General features: G+C 44.7%; 1 protein-coding gene across 1 annotated transcript; it reads right to left on the bottom strand.

Annotated features, from left to right (window-relative positions):
- Positions 1-148: 148 nt before the first annotated feature.
- PGRMC1 (progesterone receptor membrane component 1) lies at positions 149-16122 on the bottom strand. Its single transcript, XM_043974785.1, has 3 exons — positions 15558-16122; positions 8103-8258; positions 149-2932 (listed from the first exon to the last, which is right to left on the bottom strand). Exons 1-3 carry the CDS (start codon positions 15883-15885, stop codon positions 2829-2831), a joined length of 588 nt encoding a protein of 195 aa, XP_043830720.1. The 5' UTR covers positions 15886-16122; the 3' UTR covers positions 149-2828.
- Positions 16123-20203: the final 4081 nt, after the last annotated feature.

Genomic DNA, 20203 nt, shown 5'->3' with positions numbered 1-20203 from the left:
GCCACCTAGCTTCCCCACCTCTGATTATTTACAAACTTTATTTGGACTTTCCCAAATAAAGCCCATAGGCTTCCCCAGACCCACTGCTAAAGGTATCCAGGGTACCCTTAGCTTTATATTTAAAGAAACAAAAGCCACTCAAAGCCAGTTGAAGAGCTGTAGTACCACATCAAACCATTTTATTAATTAGATGACAAAAGCACTTCATTCTTCTCCCGATATGAGGTAAAACCATTACAAGTAGTTGACAAAGTAAAATGCCTTCAAGGAAAAACCCAACTCCGTAACTGAATCATTTGAAGCTGCTCATGCAATGCTTGACAAGTGCCCCTTCCAAAACTGTCATCAGGTGTGTGGGTGGTTTGCTTTTGGTTCAGACCTGTGATTTGGTCTGCATCAGGGACTCCCGGAGATCAAATGCCTTCCACCCCAGCAGGCTTGCTTGCTTCTCAGTAATGTGTAGTGTTTACCAAAAGGCCTCTCATTCCCCTGACTTTCTTTTCTTCTTCCCACACCTGGTTCTAGGCATTTTTCTCATTTTTTTTCAGTGGCTGTACTTTTTCTGTTGATAAAAGAACTATGACTACCTTACAAAGAGTATATTTTAAAATCATGGTTAGTAGTGTGTGCTCTTACTCAAGGGTAATGAATAGGAAGGCATGTCTCTACTACCTGCAGAGGAAAGAACAGGTGATATGGGTTTGGAAGACTGGGGGTTGGAGTCCCAACTCTGCCTCACTCACTGGGGAGACCTTGGGTAAGAGAATTGTACTTTTCTGGGACTCATTATGACAGGATGATCCAAACTCCCAATCTCCAGTCTAAGGGTACCCTTGACCAAAAGGCACTGGAAAAGCAATGGGATGATTTTGTTTTCCTTCCATGTCTGACACCTAAGAGGGATAGTACTTTATGAAGCTGGGTAATAAACCAAAGAGAAAAAAAGGTAATCCATGGAGGGAGGTCTCCATTGGACCCCTACTTGAGGCACTAACATGGTTCTGATGAGATGCACACCAGTCCCTAGAAGATGACGGCATTTCAGGCGAATTCGCCATCACCGACAGATATCTACAAACTAGCCAGCACTCTGTGGAGAGGGGGGAAGGAACACTCTAAAAGCATGTGCTGGCATGCTTGGGCTCACTTCCTGCTTTTGGAATTGTGATGGTGGTTTCAGAAAAAGGCCTCATATTTAGTAAAAACATTGAAAGCGAGACCTAAGATTTCTTTGGTGCAGGGAACTTCCCAGAAACTCCCTTTTATCAATGCAGATCTGCACCTTCTCTATAATTTATAGCCATAGAGTTGCCTGTGGCATTGAGAGGTTAAGTGACTAATCCAGGGTCAGGGTCACACAGCCACCAAATGCAGGAGACGTAGCCTTATTGTGTGAAAACAAAACCCCCCCCTTTTTTTTCAAAGACTCATGGGATTTTTAGGTGCTCAGGGTCTGTGTATCATCCTTCCAATTGCCTTCAGTTCAACATTCAGTGTAGCTTCAAAGTAATGCTTTCCTTCACTGCTTCATGAAAACATAATATTCTAGATTTCATTTTAAAACTCCCTATTTCCTTGCCCCCCTCCCCTCCTGTCAATTTGATTAGCCTCTGTGGATTCTGGGACAAGGCTCAATGCATTTTATTCCTGGGACTAGTGAAGTGCTTTTGAGACAGAATGAATATTCAAAATCTGACAATGAGTTTTCTGAGTGACCATTACTAAATGGTGTGACCAATAATGAAGGGACATTCCTAAAAAATAACAAGTTTTTTTTTCTTAAACTACAGAGAAAGCCATTTTTCTTCCTCTGTTCAAAAGAGGAGGCAGGGAATTTACCTTCAAGGTTTTCCTCTCTATTTGGAATACTTTTTTTTTCCCAGGCTGAGAAAGAAGTTGACTGAGAACATCGGCTGTGGCAATGGGGCTTAGCAAACCATTACTCTCATCTTGTTGAGTATTCATAAGTGGGAACTTTGTTAGCTGTTTGCCTGTAAGAGTCTAGAAAGCCACTAACAAGCTGTTTCTAAATGAACTTGTTGCTACAGAAGGGACTTGTCCCATTCTCTTCTGCTAGTCACATGAATGTGGAGATCTGTTCTAAAGAATTCTTTAAAATGGTCCAATAAAGGGAGAGAAACAGGAAGCTGAAGTAGTAATCCCTGCTCCCCACCAAGAGTTAATTAACAACATTTCACAAGGATTCTCTTTCACTAGGGGACAAAGCCAAGCTTTGAAGCTTCGTTTTGGTCCTAGGCGGCCACCTCTGAGCAATATTAAAGCCTTTGTGAGACTGCAGATTGGCTTTGGAGGTAGAAAAACCCCAAATCATGCAGTCTGTCCAATTGGAAAATGGAATTATTTGTGGTCCTCAAAATCATGTCTGAAAGGGGCTCTTTCTGATAAGTATGTGAGAGTTGTTTCACACAGTATCCTTCTAATTGCTTTGGTATCAACCTCTCCTCAAGAGTCAATTCTCACCTGGCACTAAAAAGCTCTTTACTTCAGTCTACACTATGCTACAAGTTTCAGCAACAGCAACAACAACAACAACAACAACAACAACAATAACAATATAACAGGATTATCATTTTCCTTACTTTCTGTAAGTGCTCTACTTTGGGGTTCTCTAGTTCATCATGCATTGTCTAAGACGGGGAGCTAAGGTGATCAGGGTAACTAGTGAGTTCCACATGATTAAAAAACCAATTAACAGCATGTTCAAAGCCTTTTTTTCTAAGGCTGGAGTTACATCTGACTATGGTGAGACAAGAGGATATTACAAATGATACCAGGACATACAAAAATAGATCTCATCAACGTAGCCTTTAGTCATTCTTTCGCTCCCTGGCATCCTTGGGACCTTCGTCATCCGAGTAGACGGTGGGTTCCTCCCCTTCCTTCAGCAACTTGCCCACGTAGTGATACTTAACTGTAACAAAGAAAATGTACAACTGGTCCTCAGAGAAGGTACAAAAGGACTGGAGGAGGGGGAAGGGGGTGGGAGGCGTAGGAGAATAAATAACCTTAAAAGGAGAGGTTAGAAAGGTATGAAGAAAATAGGGAGAGGAGGAAGAAATTCAAGGCAAGGGAGGAGAGTTTCAAGATGGAAGGACATTCAGCAGTTTGATAGACTGAGCCAAGATCAAGGAAATGAACAGCCAAGGGAGGTTCATGAAGACCAGGGTATTGGTAATCTTTGAAACCAATTTCATTAGCATACTATTGGGTATACCCAGGGTCAAGAGGAAATCAGGCAATGAAAGAACAGACAAAAATAAAATGGGCAACTAGAACGGGGCAAGTGTCCAGAAAAAGGTTTTTTTCAAGATGAGGGAGACTTATGTTGGATGGTGGAAAGGGGTGTAGGAACAAGGACTTTTGAATTGAGAGAGATCAAGCAGATTATATTAATTTTTTTTGTGAGGCAATTGGGGTTAAGTGACTTGCCCAGGGTCACATATCTAGTAAGTGTTAAGTGTCTGAGGCTGCATTTGAACTCAGGTCCTCCTGAATCCAGGGCTGGTGCTCTATCCACTGCAGCGCCACCTAGCTGCCCCCCAAGCAGATTATATTCATGTCAGGAAGCAAAAACCCTGGCCTCTCGGGTCAATGGCCTCATCAGCCCTCATGATCATCTCCATCCTAGCTCTGTCAGCTCACAGGTGGTCCCAAATGGGTGAACACCACCTCTGCTCCTTCCACCTTCCCTACTTCCTGTTTCCTAAACTCAGATTGTCAGCCTCTCCATCCCTCCCAGTCCATTAACCCTGTTGTAGCCTTACTTCCACCATATTCCCATAGAGTAGGAGTGGGAGGGGGCAGCCTGGACTTGAATTAATCCACCTACATACAGTCCTTCACTTACCCTTGAAACTCTTCCTGCTGTTATTCACACCATACTAGTCCTCAATCCTGCCTCATTCCTACCATCTGCCTTCTTTGATCCTGGTTCATCCTTGTCCCAATTCCCTAAATGTTTATACAGCATCAGGCCCCCTTCTTTCTCTACAGACTTGCCCTTGGGGGAATTTATCAGCTTCTGAGGATGAAACCACCACCTTCTTGTAGATGATTCTAAAATCTGCATGTCTGGATCGAATTAATCTCTCTTGAATTCCAGTCCAGTATCACCAACTTCTAACCATACAATACTATTTGGAGGTCCCACCTGTTCAAAATTCCTATCTCTCCCTCTCCATCTGCCGTCCCCTCTTCCCTATTTATATTGATGGCACCATCTTGCTTATCACCCAGGATGGAAAACTTGGGAGTTGTCTTTAGCTACCAAGTCCAATCAATTCCTACTTCTTCATCTCTCAAATGCGTTCCCTTCTTTCTTGGATCAAAGGATTCTAGATTTAGAATGGAAGAGGTCTCAGAGGCCTAGATTATGTCAAAATCCCTCATTTTACTAAGGAGGAAACTGAGGCCCAGGGAGATTACATGGATTTGTCCAAGGTAGTTTCGAAAGATTTAAAGTAAGAATTAGAGAAGGATTAATGACATGAATATAAGTGGCCAAGAAGACTGCTTCTCTTTTGGAACAAAGGTTAAAAAAAAAAGAAATGGCCAACCTGTCTAACCAGGTAACCAGAGATGCTTTTGTGTGAAACGATTACCCTGAATGTCTGGAACATAGTAAAGGTTTCTAGGGTGCCTGGTACAACAGGAAACAAATCAGAAGCAACACTCTGGCCCATGGAAATGAGGTCTGAGAAGGGTCAGAAAGGTTGCCTTGAAGTACAATCGGGGCCACAACAATATTGCATGATAGCCTTAGTTTGGGAAAGGGTTGGGAGAAGAATTTCTTACATTCATGAAGGTAAAACTTGGAAAATAGAGTTGGACATATTCTAAACAGCAACTCACTGATTTAAATTAGCAAAAAAGAGGCTTGTGTCAATTTGGGGGAATCTTTTCTCCCCAGAAACAATAATGCACAATGGTGGTTGGGTTCTGAGGTATACCAGCCTATGAAGGCCTACCGAATTTGCCATAAACATTAGGTATATGACCGGAGTAAGAGTACCAACAAAATTCCCTCCCATGGGTAAAAATGTGTCTGTGGGAAACAAAGTTCCAATCTGATCAGGAGCATTGCTCTTCCCACCCCTGGAGAAAGAATTGGGAAACTGCCCTGGGTCCAAGCCACTGATGATGGCAGTAGGGACCATGACCTTTTCCAATGACACCACCTGTTGCTTTTAAGTCGCTTGTCTTCTGATGCTCAACTGAACCACAGGGACCTAGCATTTTGATAAATCTAAAAGTTTTGCTTAAGAAATTGTTAAAATTTCAAGGTGGAAACTCTGGTCCCCAGTAGACTAAGAGCAAAGGATATAATATAGACAAGTTTTTTTTTTTTTTGTTTTTTTTTGCTGGGCAATGAGGGTTAAGTGACTTGCCCAGGGTCACACAGCTAGTAAGTGTCAAGTGTCTGAGGCTGGATTTGAACTCAGGTCCTCCTGAATCCGGGGTCGGTGCTTTATCCACTGCCACCTAGCTGTCCCAATATAGACAAGTTTTAACAAATAGACAATTTTTAAAAGAAGGAACCTTAATTATTGTTGTTTTTGTTGTTTGTCCTTCATTTTCAAAGTGGGGTGATGTCATGACTTGCAGTGAATTGGATTGATGTGAGGGAGGGCTGTGCAAGGTCTTCAACCTCACTCTCCTCCAGAGCCATCTGCGTCCAGTATCAGGATGACCGGAGAGCCAAAATTATTAATGATTGCTTAAAAATGCTTAACTTCACTAATAATAAGAGATGTAAATGAAAACAACTTTGAGAGTACCATCTTATGCCCATCAAATTTGCAAAAATAAGTAATCTGCAAAAGAAATAATTAGGGGCAGCTAGGTGGCGCAGTGGATAAAGCACTGGCCTTGGATTCAGGAGGACCTGAGTTCAAATCCAGCCTCAGACACTTGACACTTAACTAGCTGTGTGACCCTGGGCAAGTCACTTAACCCTTATTGCCCTGCAAAACAAAAAAAAAAAAAACAAAAAAAGGAAATAATTAAAAGCAATGGAACTCATTGCTGTTGGAATTGTGGAGAAATGGGACATTCATTCATTTCTTGCTGCTGGATTCATGAGCTTTCTGCAAAGCAATCTGAAAGTATGTAGTAAAGGTTGCAAGAATAATCATAACCACTTTTGTCGGGAATGAGAGGGTTATCAAGAAGGAAGAAAGCTATCACTTTAAAGATCTCAATAGCAGTGATTTGTAATTGCAACTCCCCCCCCCCAAAAAAAAGACCAAGTAGGAGCAGCCTAAATATTCAACAATAAGGGAATGGTTAAATAAATGAAGAGTTCATTAGTGTAAAAGACTCAGAGTCCAAGAGTTTGGGGAATTACAGTGTCCTTCAGAACACTGATGCTACTTCTAGTCAGGCCACCACTGAGGGGGACAATCACTGTGGAGAAGGGGGCCCTTCCTCACCACTGACTACCCTACTTTAGTGCAGATAAGCCCTAGTAGTACATGCCCCACACTCCCATTAGCCCTCCCTTCTAGCCTGGCCCCTCCTGCCATCAGACTTATCATTCAGGGGAAGAACCCCAATGAAGAGGCATCCTGTCAATTCCTGCTGTGTTGTTGCTGGAATCCACAGCTACTGAAGACCTGGAAAAGAAAGCTTACTACCAAATTCCTTGGCACCATCAAATGGTTCAGTATCAGAGATGGATGTATTTTTTATAAATGGAAATGATATTAAGATCCATTACCATTAGCTTTGCCTCTGTACCAGAAGGACCACTGGGCCTTTCCATCTGCCCTGCCGCTGCTCCCTCTTTTAAGTGCTGTTTCCCTCTCAGTTAGAATGTGAGATACTTAAAACAGGGGCTGTCTCACTTTTGTTTTCACGTCCTTAATGCTTTTTCAATTACATTCATTCCAGGGCTGGTTCCCTATCCACTAGGCCACACTGCTTCTGATTGTCTTTATGTAATTTATTTTTTTTTAGAGTAAAGTTCAATTAGATTAATAGACTGTAGGTTTGCTATCTTTTAATAAAGGTACCCTGGGTACTTTAAATGTCAAGTTCGATAAGAGCAAGCCTGTGTACATATTAGCAACCAGTTATGTAGCATTTAAAAGGCTTGCAAAGCTCTTTATATAGATACAGATGTTTATTTATTTATTTATTACCATATTTGATCACATGCCTCCTCTTCCCAGTGAAGACAGTTATTTGAAATCAGTGGAGATACAATCTAATACCAAACTCTCTTTATAGCCTCACTGGACATCACCCCCACTCCTGCACCCCTGAAATCCTGGTCTTCTCTCTGTTCCTCCCACATGATACTCCATCTCTTGCATTTGTGTCTTCACTTAGTATGCATTTCCTTCCTCACTACAGTCTCAAAGAACCCCAGTTTTTCTTTAAGACATAGCTCAGGCATCATTTTCTGCATGAAGCCTTGCCCAAACCCCCTCACTGCTAAGTGTCCTCTCCCCAAACTACCTTGTATTTAACTGCTCTGTATATATTTGCATTTATTCACTTATTATATATATATATATATGTGATATCTCTCTCTCTCTCTCTCTAATATCTATTATGTCCTTAATTCATTAAAATACAGGGTCACTTCTAGTAGGGATCCTTTCATTACTTGTCTCTGTATCCCCAGCATTAAGTACTAAAGTCTCTCAATGAATACCTGTTCATTGTTTGACTCAAGTCCCTTCCTCTCCCTGGGCCTCAGTTTCCTCCTCTGAAAAATGAGGGGGTAGGGCTAGCCAGCTTCTGAGGCCCCTTCCTGTTCTATGTCTAGGAGTCTATATGTGATATGGCAAGCACCAAGAGTTACATGGGGGACATTTGCCCCCCCACCATTTAAGTGTGTGTGAACCTTCACGTATAAGCTAGGAAAAAAAATCAGGATTCCTTCACAGCAAATGAGTCATTATTGCTGCAATAGCCTGATGATGTGAACTTTATTGCAGCTTAAAGGGCCTATCGGAATATGCTTAAATTTCAAGCTATTAGTGGAAACTGTCACTGGGCTGCCTGGAATCCAGACTACTTAATGGAAATTTGATACTACTACAATTTTAAAAAAGCAAAAAGCAGCAGCTTACAGGTAAACTGCGATTCCCAGTCTTTCAGGGTCTCCTGCTGAGTAGCATTGAGATCAGACAGGTCATCATATTCATCCTTCAAAGCTTCTTTATCCAAGCAGAAAGTGGCAAGGCCCCGGGATGCATCTCTTCCGGCAAAAACTCCATATGGTCCCTCTTTAAGAAAAATAGAAAAGAAGGTGTATTCATTAGCCAAGGATTCTCTCCCTTAGTTCCTTCGTTGTCTGAATCAAGAAAACAGTTTTGTCCTGGCTCAAATAGGTACAGCAAGGTTCCCTTGAACTGAGTTTGTGGTTGTGTTCTGAAGCCACTGGGATGTTGGACACACTTGGGTGTCCAAGAAACCGAAATCATTCAGTAAACACAACAGAATTTCCCCAACACTGGCTGCATTCACAGAGAGAGGAAATGACCTGTCCAAGGTCTGAAGGCCAGAATTATGCTTCAAAACACTAGGCTCCGGATTTTTTTTTGTTTACTAAAGTGCTTAATGTTTAATAAGATGCTTACTCCTAGGCTTTAAATTCTAGGGGAGAGAAGCTAGAATCAACAAAGGGGAGTTGGGGAGGATTAACTAGTAAGAAACAAGAGAAAGGGGGAAAGACAATAGGCAAATTGGCCAGAGGCTTAGCTAGACAGGCACATTGGTCAGTTTGGGTGGTGGTTAAAGCCTTGAAAAACAAAGACTCCCAGGTTTTGGGGTCTTTACGTTTTTGGTTTTTAAACATTTTTATTTATTTTATTTTTTGTCTTTTCAGTTTTTATTTTTTGTTTGTTTGTTTTTTGCGGGGCAATGGGGATTGAGTGACTTGCCCAGAGTCACACAGCCAGTAAGTGTCAAGTGTCTGAGGCCAGATTTGAACTCAGGAACTCCTGAATCCAGGGCCGGTGCTTTATCTACTGTGCCACCTAGCCGCCCCGTCTTTTCAGTTTTTAAAACAAACCAAACCTCCCAAAGGGGAGGGGATGAGACTGGTCATCATTGCAGTCAAATATAATACTGGCCACCAGTGAGAATCAGTTTTTTCAAAATAGCAAAATGCTTTCTTCTCTCTACTCTTTTATAATTTAATTTTTTTATTCGGAACTTAACCGCAAAATACAATGTGAATTTCTAGGACTTTCCATGAAACTGCAAATCATTTCTATACAGTTGGCTTTTTAACAAGCATGTAATCACTTCAGAATGAACCTTGAAAGCTGTCCTGCTTATAAAAAAATTCCTTCCTTCCTCTTCTCTACATAGACTGACTCTTTTTTAAAAAGGAAAAGAAAAACAAAACCCTCTGGAGCAAATATGCATAGTTAAAAACTGGGACCTAGATTAGGGGAAATGATTTGGCTAAGGTCATACAGCTGGTGAATGGTAGACCATAGGATTTGGGAGGCAACACTGTGCAAAGAGGGAGAAATTTGGTTCTGCCCCTTTGGGCAGAGAGGTCATTGTCCCTCTCAGAGCCTCAGTTTCCTCATCTCTAAATAAGAGGACTTTAGATAATTTACAAAACTGCCTTTCAGGTCTAACTATATACAATCTCAGAGCAGAGAAAGAGAGTCAAAAAATCTCAGAAACTAAGGAGAATTGAGGAGAGCAGGAGAAAGGAATTTTCATGGTGTTTGGGGTTATTATATATTTTTTTTGTCTTAGTTCTTGCTGAAAATCTTTGTTTATCCTGATTCTGGGTTCAAAACTTGACTGTCATGTACCACCTATCTACAATGAGGGTGGCTGACTGACCATATTCCTCTCAAGTTTTCTGATTTCCAAATCTAGTGCCCTTTCCAGTATGTTAAAGTAAGCTAAATTGGTGAATCCAAAAGCTTACTCCTTAAGTAATTGATGATAATTCAGCATGCTTGCTCTGAAAAAATAAAACACAACAAAACAATGTATGGAGGAACACACATACACACACAAACAGAAAACAAATATGTAAAAGAAATTACCACGATGGCTGAAAATCACAAGTTTTGAAGTGTATAGATAAACCTTTATGAAATACCTAGAAGTTTTGTAATAAACTGATTTTTAAAAGGGAGTTTTTAAAAAAATTCTGAACTTAATGGGAACCAAATAAAACAAGGATTTCTAGTAAAACAGAAAAAGATTTCACATGGAACTGGTAACTTCTATTATGTACAGCTGGTTTTCAAAAAAGTATATTAATCAATTCAACATGTAACTTTCAAAGCTATCCTGTTTATCTGTGATTCCTTCTCTTCTGAGTAGTTAAAAATATTTCAATGCCCCTTTTTGATTCTTTTTTTAAGGGAGGGAAAGGAAGCAACTTCTACCATTTCTTTCCCCCTATTCTAAACTGTAAAAGAATAAAAAGAAAAAGAAAACCTTTGGAACAAATATTCATAGTGAAGCAAAACAAATTCCTACACCTTCCAAAAATCACAGAATCTGAAATGAATAAACCTTTTTAAAGAAGGTAGGAATTTGGTAATAAATTCTAATTTTAAAATATATATTTTCTAAATTGTTTTTTATTCTGGATGTAACAAAGCCCAAATGAGCATTTCCACTCATGTATATATTAATATATACATACATATAAAATATATATTAATATATACATATATGAGTAAAAAAAGGAGTTTGTACACGAAGTTGCAAAATATGTATAGCTAGGTGTTTGGTTTGTGTGTGTGTGTGTGGGGGGCAATGAGGGTTAAGTGACTTGCCCAGGGTCACACAGCTAGTAAGTATCAGGTGTCTGAGACTGGATTTGAACTCAGGTCCTCCTGAGTCCAAAGCCAGTGTGGTGCTTTTATCCACTTTGCCACCTAGCTGCGCCTTATAGCTAGTTTTGTAAAAAAAAAAAAAAATTGATGAGCAATTTAACATTTAACTTTCAAAAGCTATCCTGCTGGTCTGAGATTCCTTCTGGCCTTTTGGACATTTCAAAAAAGTTTCAATGATTCTTTCATTCTTTGAGGGAGATATGAGCAAGCTTATTCCTAGTCTCCTTTTCCCCTCCCACCTGCACCCCTCCCAATTGGAAAAACAAAAAGCCAAAAAAACCCTTTGTACTAAATATGCAGTCAATTCCTATATTGACCCCAAAGTTCAGGTTTTGAAATAGAAAAAACCTTTTCAAATAACTAGAAGTTTTGTAATAAACCTTGATTTTTTTTTTAAGTGAGACAAAGGTATCTTATCAAGGTATCCTGTTGCAAAACTCAATTAAACATTAACACATGACATCTGCTGGAGAAATCACTTTATCCATGGTTCCAAATGTGTCCACTTTCTCAGCCCTTTTCTGGAGGTTGGGGGAGTGGGTCAACTGTTCTTTTCTAATCATGTTCATCCTTGAAAAATAGCAACTTTTTCCTTTTCTTTTTTTTTTCAATCCTGGTTAGGGCATGGGGGAGGAGGAGGTAGGGATTTTCATGCTTATGAGAATCTATTCCTTTGGATCAGTCCCATAAATGGGGGTGTTCACATTTGCAAAACGAAGATGTCCCAGGGCATGTGGGCATTGTTTCAACAGCTGCCAGTCTTTAGAAAATGAGCAGGTAACTTTGATTGCAAACGTGAACATGGAAGGTGTCTAGCATGACAGTCTGGCTACCTTCATTTCTTTTTTTTCTTTTTTTTTTTTTTTTTTAGGCAATGGGGGTTAAGTGACTTGCCCATGGTCACACAGCTAGTAAGTGTCAAGTGTCTGAGGCTGGATTTGAACTCAGGTACTCCTGAATCCAGGGCCGGTGCTTTAACCACTGCGCCATCTAGCTGCCCCCTCTTCATTTCTTTTTAAGAATTGTCTTTTCAGGTCTGCATTCTCCCCCTCCCCCCTGATTGAGAAAGCAAGAAAAACAAAATCTGGTTAACTTTCAACAGAAATCTCCAAGTGCACTTCTGATCAGGTTCATTTCAAGGCCGGGAGCTGCATACAACGCATTCATTCTCCAAAGAGGAGGGGGAGGTTGTTAAGCACCTGAACTGAATATCTGTTTGTATTTTACTGGATCAGTGCAGGTGGTCGAAAAGTTAGGATTCCAGACTCAATCCAATTGGTTTAAGCACAGTAACACAAGTTGGACTCCACTGAATTCCCAATTTGTGATCATTTGACCAAATGCCAGGCCTGGAGCTTACATACCTGTTTTTAGCAAACCCCCCCTTTTTTTTTTTTGGTGAGGTAATTGGGGTTAAGTGACTTGCCCAGGGTCACACAGCTAGTGTCAAGTGTCTGAGGCTGGATTTGAACTCAGGTCCTCCTGACTCCAGGGCCTGTGCTCCATCCACTGAGCCACCTAGCTGCCCCTTAGCAAACTCTTTAAGAGAAATGATTGAGCTCTTTTTGTTTCGACCCACAATTTCCAAATAGATTACTTTTTTTTTTGGTAATTAAGAATTTAAAAAAGGCAATTCAGCTAACTTAACTCATGGCCACACCTCTACCCCTACCTCTTCAAAGAAGGAAGGGAGGGTGCAAGTTGGCAACCTTTTCTGGGTCAAGCTCGGTATTAGCTTTAGCCTTTAGGGGTTTTCTTCCCCTTTTCTTTCTTTCTTTTTTACATTCTTTATTTATTTGTTTATTTTTAGCTTTCCCTTTTTCCTTAGCAAATGCTTTAGACAAATACAAATACAATCAAAGAGGAAACTTGCAGGAAAAACGAGTTTGAAGCACCCCTTGGGGCTTCCGACTGCAAATAGGCAATGTGGCAATTAGAAATCCTTCTTACCTAGCCAGTAAATGAGATCGTTTTACAAGAACCACCTGTTCAGAAGACCACAGAAAGAAAAGGGACTCTGAGGTCAGAGGCCAGGGGTTACTAACTTCCTTTGTGTCTCGGATCCTCCTTTGGCAATTTGGAAAGGCTTAGCCTCTACAGAATCGTGGTTTGGAATGAATCAAGTCAAATACTTTGTAAACCAATTAAATCGAAATAGTGGCATCAAAATAAGTTACAATAATTAAACAAAACAACCCAGGTTCCTGGACCCTGGGTTAAGAAATCCTGATGATCCCACGCCTGGAAAGCACGAAGCAGCTTAGCCAAGGTCATGTAATCAATGCCATGGCCAGAGCCTTGGATCCAAGGTCTCCCTCTAGACTGCCAGCCCCGAGGTACTTCCCCTCCACCATGAAGAATCAGGCATTGCCTCATCCAAGCAACATCCAGGGACTCTGCAGATTGTTCATGATTTGTGTTTGAGTTTACCTGTTTTGCCTCCCTGGGTTTGCTACCCTATACCTCAGTGATGATGCAAGTGCTCCCCAATTATGTTTATTAGATGTGCCTCTAGGTGTACTTATGAATGCTATTTTAAATGCACCTCTATAGTTTAAATTAGACTTTTAATAGTAATATGTCTCTTTTTGTGGTACTAAAGAACAGGCCCACTGATTGGGGAAAGGCTAACCATGTTAGTTGTGGCTTATAGATGTAATGGACTATTACTGCAGGGAAAGAAATATGAAGACGACATATTTAGTACGGGAGGACTCTGATAGACTGATTAAGAAGGAAGAAAGCGGAATCGTAAAAACAATATACACAATAGGGACGACTTATATGGAATGAAAAAAAAAGCCCCCAAGGAGACTGAACACTTTTAATTGTAATGACTGAGCTTGGGGTTAGAGTAAAAGTAAACGCACTTCCCTCCTTTCATTGTAATGAAAGGACTACATTGACTACAGGTGTGGAATACTAAATCTGCTGTCTGCCCTGGTGGGAGGTGTTGCTTGGGTGTGCCCAGTTCCTTTTTTTTTCTGTTTCATTTAAAATCTTTACTATGAGGGATGGCTTTCTGGGGAGGGGAGGGATACATGTGGGAAAGAGGGTCGTATTAAAAACAAAAGCTATTAGTAAAAACCAGGTTTAAAAAATGAAATGTGACTATGGAAGACAAACATGGAAGGAATGTACCTAAGCAGTATTCACAGGATTGATTCTCAAGCAGTTCTGCACACCTGATTTTCAGGTAAGATATAAGGTGACGGTTTACCTAAGACTTGGGGGGGGGGGGAATTGTGGTTCATTTCTCCTCCCCTCCCACCAACCACTCGTGAATGAACAAAATTCCCATCCTCTTAGGGTTCTCTTCGAAGCTCTTGCAATCAACACCGTATTTCGAACATTCTGTAAAATTCAAAATGCCTTCTAAATCGGCAGGTATTATCATTCGTAACAATTCTCCCTCCCTCGGCTTTGGCTCAGTGCCGCAGCCCTCCCTCCCTCCCTCCACCCCAAACCTTCACTCCCATTTTCTATTACGGTGATCAATCCTGCTCCCCACCTGACCAGAATCCTTTAGCTGCTCGCCCAATCACCAAATCACATACTCCCCAATTCCCAATCTCCAGCGCATTTTGAGCTGGAAGAGGCCTGAGAGGCCATCTTGGCTACCGTCTCGTTTTAGGGAGCAGGAAACTGAGGTTGGGAGGGGGGAGAAATTGCTCAAGATCACATGGACAGAAGGCTGCAGAGGTAGAGATTTGAACCTAGGTCCTCAGGCTCCAGACCTGGGGCTCTGTCCACTGCACCATCTTGCTTCTCCTCCTCTCCAATCTCACTTTCATGATCACACCCATTATTACTTCAGATTTTTAATCCAACCTCAGCCCTTCCCCCCCCCCTCCCCCACACACACCTACAACTGCCCTGCCCCAGGCGTCTAGTAGCGTGCTTGGCACGTAAATGTTTGGTGATTGACCAATGGATTCCTCCCCAGAAATGGCCCACCAAACCTTGCCCATTCCGCGCCCCCCCCCCCAAAAGACCCTAAATCTTTCTCTGAGACTAGCCACTCTTCAGCCTGCCTCCACTGTCTGGCTTTGGGCTCCTACTCCTTGGAGATTCCTGGACTGCGCCCCTCCCCCCAACTCCATTACCCCATGACTGCCCGAATCCCCCATTTTATTCCTCCTCCTCCTCTGTCTCCCATGACCGCCACTCATGTCTCCATGATGATCGTTTCCCCATTTCTCCATGACAATCCAATCCTTCCAGATTTCTCAGTGACCAGCCTTCCCATGGTGAAGACTGCCTTCCATTCCTCCATGATCGCCTCCCCAAAACCACTCCGCATGCCCACAAGACTCCCCTTCCCACCCCTCATTGTCCCCCAGGTCTCATCTGTCAGTCCACGAGCCCCCAGCCCCCCTCCCCCCCCCGTCAGCCTATGCGCCCGTGTCTCTCTCCCCCCCCCCCCGTCGTCCCACCCACTCTTCTGCAGGTCAGTCTGCTCGCCCCCCGCCTCCGCCCTGGCTGCACCCCGCCCTTCTGCAGGAGGTCCACACGCCCCCGCCACCTCCCCCCACCCCACTGCAGATTAATCCCCACAGGTGGGCCGATCGCCCCCGCTCCCCCCTCCCGCGGGTCAGCCCGATCGCCCCCCTCCCCCCCCGCAGGTAGTCTGCGGGCCCCCGCCCCTCCAGCCAGACCTCCCGCCGCCCCCCCGCCCCCCGCCCCCCGCCCCAGCCCCCGTACCCGGCCCGTAGAACTTCCTGCCCTTGGTCACGTCGAAGACCTTGCCGTTGATGGCCATGAGGATGCGTGGGTCCTGGGTGCCGTCGAAGCGACGCAGCTGAGCCAGGGTGAAGTCTCGCCGCTTGAGGCGGGGCAGCGCGGGCGGGTCGTCGCCGTCGCCGTGGCCGGCGGTCGGGGGCTGCTCGCCGCGCACGATCTTGTAGAGCAGGAAGAAGCAGAGGCCGAGCAGCAGCAGGTTGAGCGGAGACGTGAAGATTTCCTGCAGGAGGCCGCCCGCCTCCCCCTCTACCTCGCCGGGCGCCACCTCCTCGGCGGCCATGATCGTCATCTAGTGCGCTGAAGGAGCCGAAGGGACCGAGCTCGGGCCGAGAGCCGGAGCGATCGAGCGAGCGAGCGCGAGGTCTCGGGCCTGGGGGGGCTGCAGCGGCTGCCGCTGCTGGAGCTAGTGCTAAGGGCTGGGGCTAGCGCTGCTGCTGCTGCTGCCGCCGCTGCGACCAGTCCCACCCTCACTCGAGCACTGAAGCGCCCAGGAACCCGGTGGCTAGAGGAGGATCAGAAGGCGGGGACAGGGGAGGTGGCCTGGGAGGCGGAGCGCAGCTGGGCTAACTTCCCCTCCCCCCCTGCCCGCCCCCTCTCCCGCTCTCCCTCCTTCCCCTCTCCCCTTCCCCCCTTCATCCAGCTCGGCCACACCCCCCAGCTGAAGCCTCAGCAACAGACCCCACTTCTAGCGCCTATTTCAGGGAGAGGCGGTATGGTTTAGCGGCAAGAGTGCTGGCTTCGAAGCCAGAAGAACTGGGGTTCAAATCCCTGCTCTGTCACTGACCTGCCGTGTGGCCTTGGGCAAGCCACTTAACCTCTCTGGGCCCCAATGTTTTTTTTTTTCCTCCCCAATAAAATTACCCTCTCCCCAATCTCTTCCCTATTCCATAACTTGTCAAGAAACCAATTGCTGATTCCATCGAGGGAGCTGGATCCTATGTTTACCTTGTCTCTGGTCATTGGACAAATCGTTTTTGCAGGTCCCCAGCTACCTCATCGCTAAAATGAGGGGATGGGACTAGATGACTTAGGCTGTCCCTTCCAGCTCTGGGTCAAAGGCCTTCTGTGTGACCTTGAGCAATTACCTTCCCTCCCTGGGGATCAGTTTCCTCCCCTGTAAAATGAAGTTGGACTAAATCAAAGATGGAGATCTTGACCTGAGGCCCACAGATGGGGGGCGGGGGGAGAGGGATATGACTAGATTTCAGGAGGTCCACGGACCTGGATGTGAAACAAAAGCATCCCGTTTTCATTTCCACAACAACATCTCTAACTGCATCGCCCACTTGGCTCTGTTGTTTGCCAACCTCCTTCTGAGGAGGGGTCCTCGGGCTGGGCCAGACTGTGTCCCAGGCGTGGCTGGCATGCCAAGAGTTAAGAATCCGTGTGGACTGGGCTGCCAGCACAGGTCTCTGCGGCAGAGGTCTGGGAAGCTTGATGTCATCCTCAGCAAATCACAGCCTCGGCATCCTCAGCAGCCGCAGCAACAGAGCCCACTCCCAGCCGCCTGTTTCTTTGGGAGGCGGCATGGTCTAGTGGTAAGAGAGTTGGCTCCAGAGCCAGTAGAACCCAGGGTTCTAATCCCGCTCTTCCACTGCCTGCCGTGTGGCCTTGAGCAAGCTGCTTGACCTCCTGGGTGCTCTTTTTTCCCCCTCCCGGACAAAAGCACCCCCTGCCACCTCCCCATGTCCAGCACCTGTCCAAAAACCAACCCAGTTTTCCATTCCTCGTGGGCTCTGCCTCTGAGCCCCTCTCAGGGAACTCTTTTGGGGATCACTGGGCAAATCCTTTCATTTGGGGGTCCTCAGCCTCTTTATCACTAAAAGGGGGAATTGGTCTCAAGAATCCCTCAGGTCCCTTCCAGCCAGCTCTAGGAGCCTGTAAGAGACCTTGGGCATATCCCCCCCCACCACCTCCCTGAGACTCACTCCTTCCTCTGCAAAATAGGGTGGGGGGTTTGGCCCAGAGCAGGGGTTTTTAACCTGGAGTCTACTGGTAGGGGGTCCATGGAGAGATGTCAAAAGGTCTCTGAACCCTGATGGGGGAAATATTCTTTCTTTCTTTCTCGATTTTTGATTCCCTGAACTGAGATTTGACATATTTTTCAAATGATGTATTATTTCCCCAGACAGACTGTCCAAGGGGTCCATGCCCCCCCAAAGGTAAAGAATCCCTGACTTACATGGCCTCCGAGGTCCCTTCTGGCTCTGGGTCTGTGAAGCTCTGGGTGAAGCTGGGCACTTCACTCCTTCCCTGGCCTCTTGCTTCCTCCTCTGTAAAAAGAAGGGATGGAACTCAATGGCTTCTGAGGTCCCTTCTAGTTCTGGGAGCCTTTATGTGACCTTGGGCAAGTCCTTCCCCCTGCCTGGGGCTCACTTCTTCCTCTGCAAAATGAGAGGGGATGGGGAGTTGGGGTCCATAGAGCAGGGGTATTTTTTAAAACAAACGAGACAATGAGGGTCAAATGACTTGCCCATGGTCACACAGCTAGTTAAGTGTCAAGTTTCTGAGGTCAGATTTGAACTCAGGTCCTCCTGACTCCAGGGCCGGTGCTTTATCCACTGCTGCCCCGAGAGTGTTTCTCATACCCCAACCCCATCTTAACCCAGAGACTGTCCTGTACCTACAAGCATTCTTTCTTTTAAACATCATAATTTTATTGACATCTTTTTTTAAAACCTCATCTTCATTTCTGAATGTAGTCCTCTTCCTGTTCCATGGGACATCCCTCTTAAGAAAGATTTTTTAAAAGAAAGAGGGGGAAGAAAGCAGTTCAAGATAATCAAGCAACACATCAATCAAGAATGACAGTGTATGCAGTATGTCACACCCATGGTTACCCACCTCTATAAAGAAGAGAGGGAGGTACATTTTCTCCAAGATCATTCTTGATCATTAAAATGACAATTCATTTCCTTCCTTCCTTCCTTCCTTCCTTCCTTCCTTCCTTCCTTCCTTCCTTCCTTCCTTCCTTCCTTCCTTCCTTCCTTCCTTCCTTCCTTCCTTCCTTCCTTCCTTCCTTCCTCCCTCCCTCCCTTCCTTTCTTCCTTCCACCTTTCCTTCCTTCTTTCCTCCTTTCCTTCCTTCCCCTTTTCCTTCTTGCCTTCTTTTCCATTTCCATTGGTTTTCTGAATGAAGCATGTTTCTTAGAAGAACCTCAGGCACTTCTGGTGCTTGCACTCTGAACTTGTTGGGGGGAAACTATCTGATTGCCTAAATTACAGGCTGTACACATTCAGACAGAAGAAAGGTCTCGAATTTGCTCCTAGAGGCACCAGGAATTTTTCCTTACAAGGCATTTTAAAGATCTCAAAGTTTAAACAACATTTTTATTCTACCCCCCCCCCCCACCCTTTTATTAAGAGTCTAGACTGAGAGCTGGAAGGGTCCTCAGGAACCATCTAGTCCAATCCTTTCATTTTACAGAGGAGGAAACTGAAGCCCAGGGAAAGGAACTGACCTACCCATGGTCACACATGAGGCCATAGTTCGGGAGCTAGAAGGGACCTGAGAGCATCGAGTTCAACTTCCTTATCCTGTACATGGGGGAACTAGGGAGGGGAGTGACTTGCGTTAGGTCATGTAGCTATTAAGCATTAGAGCAGAGATTTCCCATCAGGCCTTCTGACTCCAGAGTGAACACTCTGTCACGACCCCCAGGACTTGCACCGCTAAATTTGAAGCCCTTCCCCACTCCCCTGCATACCCAGTAGGGCTAATATTTTCTTTCTTTTTTTTTTTTTTTTGGCAGGGCAATGAGGGTTAAGTGACTTGCCCAGGGTCACACAGCTAGTGTCAAGTGTCTGAGGTCAGATTTGAACTCAGGTCTTCCTGAATCCAGGGCTGGTGCTCTATCCACTGCGCCACCTAGCTGCCCCAGGGCTAATATTTTCTAACATTCACTGCTCAGCTCCCCTTTTCTAGCTGGATCTGTGGAAAACAGGCTGATCAAAACCAACACTTAACTGGTTGATTGCCTGGCTTTTCTTCTGGCCCTGACCACAAATATCGCCAACTTGCAAGGCCTCAGTTGAGCATCTTGAACTTGGATACCATGAGGTAGTGGGAGGACATCCCGAGGTAATCCCACCAGGTCCTCTAGAATCCAGGCAAGCCCCTCAACTTACTAGTGGGGGTTATCCAAACTCAAGCCCTGTCCACTCTCACTCCCACCCCCCATAAGACAATATTACCAAGTGCTGGCCAGGCTCCAAGGACACCCAGCAGAAGTCATTATGTAGCAGATTCAGTACTGATAATTGTAGCTAAAGTCCTGGGAACAGGCAGTACAGGAGAGGGGGAAGAGGAGGACAAGGGGGAGTGGCTATTCCTCAGGCCTTTTAGGGGTACAGAATGAGCCCAAGACAAGATTATGTATGAGACAACATCTTCCTCCCACGGCCTTTCTTGTGGGATCACACAGTCCTTTTGAGCTTCTCAAGGTCATATCCTGCTCCCATTCACCAAGTGCTCCAAGCACTTCAAAATCCCAGAAGCATCCTCACTTCCTTCAAGGGAAATTTTCTTACCTTGCCTCCTGATACCTGAACTTGTCCCACCAAGATGTGAATGACTGACGGTCCCCAAACTCTCTCACAGGCATTTGT

The sequence above is a fragment of the Dromiciops gliroides genome, chromosome X (genome assembly GCF_019393635.1).
Source record: "Dromiciops gliroides isolate mDroGli1 chromosome X, mDroGli1.pri, whole genome shotgun sequence".
NCBI classification, from domain to species: Eukaryota; Metazoa; Chordata; class Mammalia; order Microbiotheria; family Microbiotheriidae; genus Dromiciops; species Dromiciops gliroides.
This window is presented reverse-complemented; position numbering and strand designations above follow the sequence as displayed.

Bases quoted from the DNA above. Each gene is read 5' to 3' on its own strand.
- PGRMC1 (XM_043974785.1), bottom strand. From the start codon at position 15,885: ATGACGATCATGGCCGCCGAGGAGGTGGCGCCCGGCGAGGTAGAGGGG. The intron at 8,259-15,557 runs GTACGGGGGCTG...TTTTTCTTAAAG, and splicing joins CAGGAAGTTCTACGGGCCGG to AGGGACCATATGGAGTTTTT. The intron at 2,933-8,102 runs GTAAGCTGCTGC...TCTTTGTTACAG, and splicing joins CTGGGAATCGCAGTTTACCT to TTAAGTATCACTACGTGGGC.